General features: G+C 35.1%; 1 protein-coding gene across 1 annotated transcript; it reads right to left on the reverse strand.

Moving 5' to 3' along the window:
* Positions 1–2788: 2788 nt before the first annotated feature.
* LOC108990789 lies at positions 2789–3500 on the reverse strand. The gene is made up of 2 exons (XM_018964875.2): positions 3482–3500; positions 2789–3333 (listed from the first exon to the last, which is right to left on the reverse strand). The coding sequence occupies exons 1-2, from the start codon at positions 3498–3500 to the stop codon at positions 2789–2791; spliced, it is 564 nt and encodes a 187-aa protein (XP_018820420.2).
* Between the last annotated feature and the right edge of the window lie 1464 nt (positions 3501–4964).

The raw sequence follows: 4964 nt of genomic DNA on the forward strand, positions 1-4964 counted from the left end.
TGTTGAACTTATCTCCTTTTATGATTGGTACATCACCAGGTGCACAGTTATGCATTTCAAATCTTTGCAGTACACGCCGTATATAAGCTTTCTGAGAAAGCCCCAACAAACCACGAGCTCTATCACGACATATTTCAATGCCAAGCACAAAAGAAGCTTCTCCCAGATCTTTCATCTCAAAATTAGCAGATAACATTTTCTTTGTTTCATGAAGTAGTCCCAAGTCACTGCTGGCAAGCAAAATGTCATCTACGTACAGAATAAGAAAAATAAAGTTTCTCCCACTGGTCTTGCGATATATACACTGGTCCACTGCATTTTCAACAAAACCAAGCGAAGTTACAACCTCATCAAACTTCAAATACCACTGTCGAGATGCTTGCTTCAGGCCATATAAGGATTTATTTAACTTACAAATCAAGTTTTCTTTTTCCTTCTCAACAAAACCTTCAGGTTGTCTCATATAAACTTCTTCATAAAGATCTCCATTCAAAAATGCTGTCTTTACATCAATCTGATGAAGCTCCAAATCATAGTGCGCCACGAGTGCCAGGATAATTCTAAAAGAATCTTTAGACGAAACTGGTGAAAAAGTTTCATTATAGTCAATGCCTTCCCGCTGAGTGAACCATTTTGCAACTAATCTTGCATTCTTTCGTTCAACATTCCCTTTCGAGTCTAATTTACTTTTGAAAATCCATTTGTTGTCAATAGCTTTAGCATCTGGAGGAAGTTCAACAAGTTCCCAGAATCTATTCTTTTCCATAGAATTCATTTCATCTTCCATAGCACTTAACCACTTATCTGACTCAGAACATGTCAAGGCTTGCTTAAAAGTAACAGGATCAACTACATGCCCAATATTAAAATCACTTTCTAACAAATAGACAATGTAATCATTAGGCAATGCTGACATTCTTTCTCTTTGAGATCTTCTGACTTGTGGCTCAGAAACTGACTCTACCATTGTTGGAATTTCTTCTTGTTTTTCAGGTTCTTCACTAACAATCTCAATTGGCGGAGAAACAGCTCTTTCATGTACAACAGGAACTGGAACAACAACTGGATTAGGATTAGCAAATAACTCCTTCAATACAGAACTCCCACTGACACCAACATCATTTTCCAAAAATTTTGCAGTAATGGACTCAACAATTCTGGTGCCCCGATTAGGACAATAGAACTTATATCCTTTTGATCTATCTGGGTATCCAATAAAATAACCAGGAGTAGATTTTGGATCTAGTTTCTTTTCAAGAGGATTATAAATCCTAACCTCAGCTGGACATCCCCAAACTCTGAAATGAGCCAAACTTGGCTTACAGCCTGTCCACAATTCAAAAGGAGTTTTTGAAACAGCTTTACTGGGAACCCTGTTTAAAATGTACATAGCAGTTTTCAAAGCTTCACCCCATAGATATTCTGGCAAATTTGTTCTGCTCATCATACTCCTAACCATGTCCTTTAGAGTCCGATTTCGTCTTTCAGAGACACCATTCTGCTCGGGTGTTCCTGGCATGGTGTATTGAGGCACTATTCCACACCCTTGTAAAAATTTTGCAAAATCGCCCATGTTTTGACCAGACTCATCATACTTCCCATAATACTCGCCGCCTCGGTCAGATCTTACAACTTTAATACTTTTCCCACATTGATTTTCTACTTCCATTTTGAATATCTTAAATTTCTCAAGAGCTAGAGATTTATCATTAATCAGGTAAACATATCCATAGCGTGAGAAATCATCAATGAAAGTTATGAAGTACTTATTCCCACATATGGTAGAAGATAAAGGTCCACTAATGTCGGTATGTATTAATTCCAAAATACCGTCACTCCTAATAGAACCATTTCTTGTGGATTTAGTCAGCTTTCCTCTTATACAGTCCACACATGTGTTAAAATCTGAAAAATCAAGAGAATGAAGTATTTCAACTTTTACCAATCTCTCCATTCTTTCCTTTGAAATATGTCCTAATCTCTTATGCCACAACATAGAAGATGATTCACGAATTAAAGACCTTTTCTTAGCTACATTAGTAACACAAGAGACTTCACCAAAAGAAGCCAAAGTCATTCTATATAAACCATCACACAAAAGACCATTTCCAACCAAACGGGAATCATAGAACAATTCAACTTTTCTATTGCCAAACTTAAAAGAAAAACCAGATTCATCAAGTTTTGATATAGAAATCAAATTCCGTCTCATTGACGGTACAAAAACTGTGTTCTCCAAAACAAGAGAAAAACCAGATTCCAAAGACAACTTTACTACTCCTATAAACTCGACCTTCACTTGAACTCCATTCCCAACGCATAAGCTTACTTCATTCTCACTTGGCCTCCGTTTGCTTACGAACCCATGCAAGGAATTCGCAATATGAATACTTGCACCTGAGTCTATCCACCAAGAATTTAAAGGCACATCTACTAAAGAAGACTCAAAATAAACTAAGGCCAATGGGGTACCTGTCGAGTTCTTCTTCTTCTTCTCCAACCAAATTTTAAACTTAAAACAATCATTTTGCCAATGACCCTTCTTCTTACAAAACTTGCACTGATCATTTTTCTTCACAGTTTCTTTAGGACTACCAGAAGTCTGACCTTCAAACCTTTTACTGTGCTGATTTCGGTGTGACTTATTTCCCTTGTGGAATTTAGACTTATGATCATGAAAGGATCCCTTGTTCTGTTGTGGTTGAAAAGCTAATTGCACAGTTTCAACGGTCTCACGACGCATCCTACACTCCTCTTGGACACATACTACTATCAAATCATTTAAATCTCATTTATCTCGCTGAGCATTGTAAGCTACCTTTAGCTGATTAAACTGGCTAGGAAGACTATTAAGAACATGATAAACCAGAAAAGGCTCAACAATGGGAATTTTGAGGGCTTCTAGCTTAGAGGATATATGTATCATTTTCATAATATACTCCATAACTCTACTAGAACCATCATATTTCATACTCATCAGTCTATCCATCAGGTCTCCAATTTCAGCTTTATCGGATTCAACAAACCTTTGTCCTATGGCACCCAAAAATTGCTTAGCATTATCATTGTCTGGAATAGCTCCCATAATGGAATCTGATATAGAATGCTTGATAATCTTTAGACAAAGTCTGTTTGCCCTATCCCACTCTTGATATTCAGCCACATATTCGGCAATGCTCTTATCAGTAGGTTTTGAAGGTTGGTCTTCTAGGACAAAATCCAATCCCAAAAGACCAAGAGCAATTTCTACGTCTCGTTTCCATCTCACATAATTATTCCCAGTCAAAGTTTCAATAGCAGATAATTGACTTGAAATAGAGGAGGCACTCAAAACTGTGGAAACATGAAATAGTACATTTTATTTAAATATCATCCAAACAGATAGCATGCAGTCAATAGATGATATCAAATCTTTCTAATTAATATGAGCTATTAATTAGACAATACATAATTAAGCTCGGAACCATATGAGCTTCATTACAGTAAGAGCCTTGGTGCATCATTGTAAAGTTACTTTTGGGCTAACTAAACAACATGCTATAAGGTACTTTTAAAATATATCACAAAACTAATTAATAAAATCAAATCAGTTTCAAAATACCATCACCTTTAGGCAGAAGGAAATTTCTAGACTAATGTAATCTCATTAACTAATTCACACAATTTTTTAAAATGTCACACACAATAACACCTTTGGGCAAGATATTATGTGCAATAAATTAGAAAACAAAGATATCCTTTTTAAATATCAATGAGTGTGCCACTTTGGCGGCTACCACCCACAAATATTTCAAAAATTTTATTTAAAGGAATAATAAGGATAATCTAAATGCCCATAAATTACAATCACAAAATGATAATAATAATCATCAACTTGATACAATCAAAATTAGAATTCAAATATGATTGTGATACTAAAACAGTGTGAATAGATCAAACATATAAGACAACAAATATATTTAAAATTAAATCTGAATTTGGAAAGCATATACATACAAAATACTTATAACAAGTCACAAAATTAACATGCATCCAAAACATGTTGAGAGAGAGAGTACACATATGCACAGATCATATAAGATACTGACTATTCACCACAAAAAATATTATAATATTCAGTAGACTGTAGCCCAAAGAAAAATGTGTAAATAACATTCAAAAATATAAAACAGTGTCTTATGATGTTACAAAAATTTTTCAAAAAATATATATAGATTTAATAGGGCGAGTACATAAATACTGGAAAAATAAAACCAGAAAAAACAGTGTTTACTGTGCCGCACGCGCCGCACGCGCCACCTGTTGCGCGTGGGCAACGTTCTGGCTGGAGGTGAATTCATCTTCAACCTCCAGCCGGGTCAGCAAGCGGGTCGCGGGTCTGAAAACCGGGTCTACGGGTTTTTAAACGGATTTTTCTCAATTTCTTGCAATTCTTGGATCAAAAACTAAAATTAATTTAGGGGAAACAATATATAGTGCCCGAAAAATACATATATGGTGTTTTAAAACAATGGGTATCAATATTTAAGGAAGATTAATCAAATTTTGAAATGGGTATTAACCCTAGTTTTGTAAAAACTCAAAACCGAAACACATTATCGATTAAACACATCTAAAACAAGTAAATATCATTCCAAAAAACCGATCTTGATATGAGTTTGATCAATCGATTGTGTAATACGATTTTCTTGCCCAAAAATGGTTCCGAAAATTAAAACAAAAATGTAAATGGTGAAACCATAACAGTAAAGTTGCGGAAGCAATGAAGAGAAAATAGAAACCCAACCAGATTGAAGATTTACAGCAAATAAATTCTACACATTTCATTTTGAGCGATCGATTTGCATAAAGAAAATAAAACCGAAAATAGAACAACCAAAAATTGCATCATCGCATTCTTAACCGGAGATTCTAATCCTAGCATGGTGGCTCTGATACCAAATGTAAAATACACGAAAATACAT

Source organism: Juglans regia, chromosome 16, assembly GCF_001411555.2.
Source record: "Juglans regia cultivar Chandler chromosome 16, Walnut 2.0, whole genome shotgun sequence".
In the NCBI taxonomy this organism is placed as follows: domain Eukaryota; kingdom Viridiplantae; phylum Streptophyta; class Magnoliopsida; order Fagales; family Juglandaceae; genus Juglans; species Juglans regia.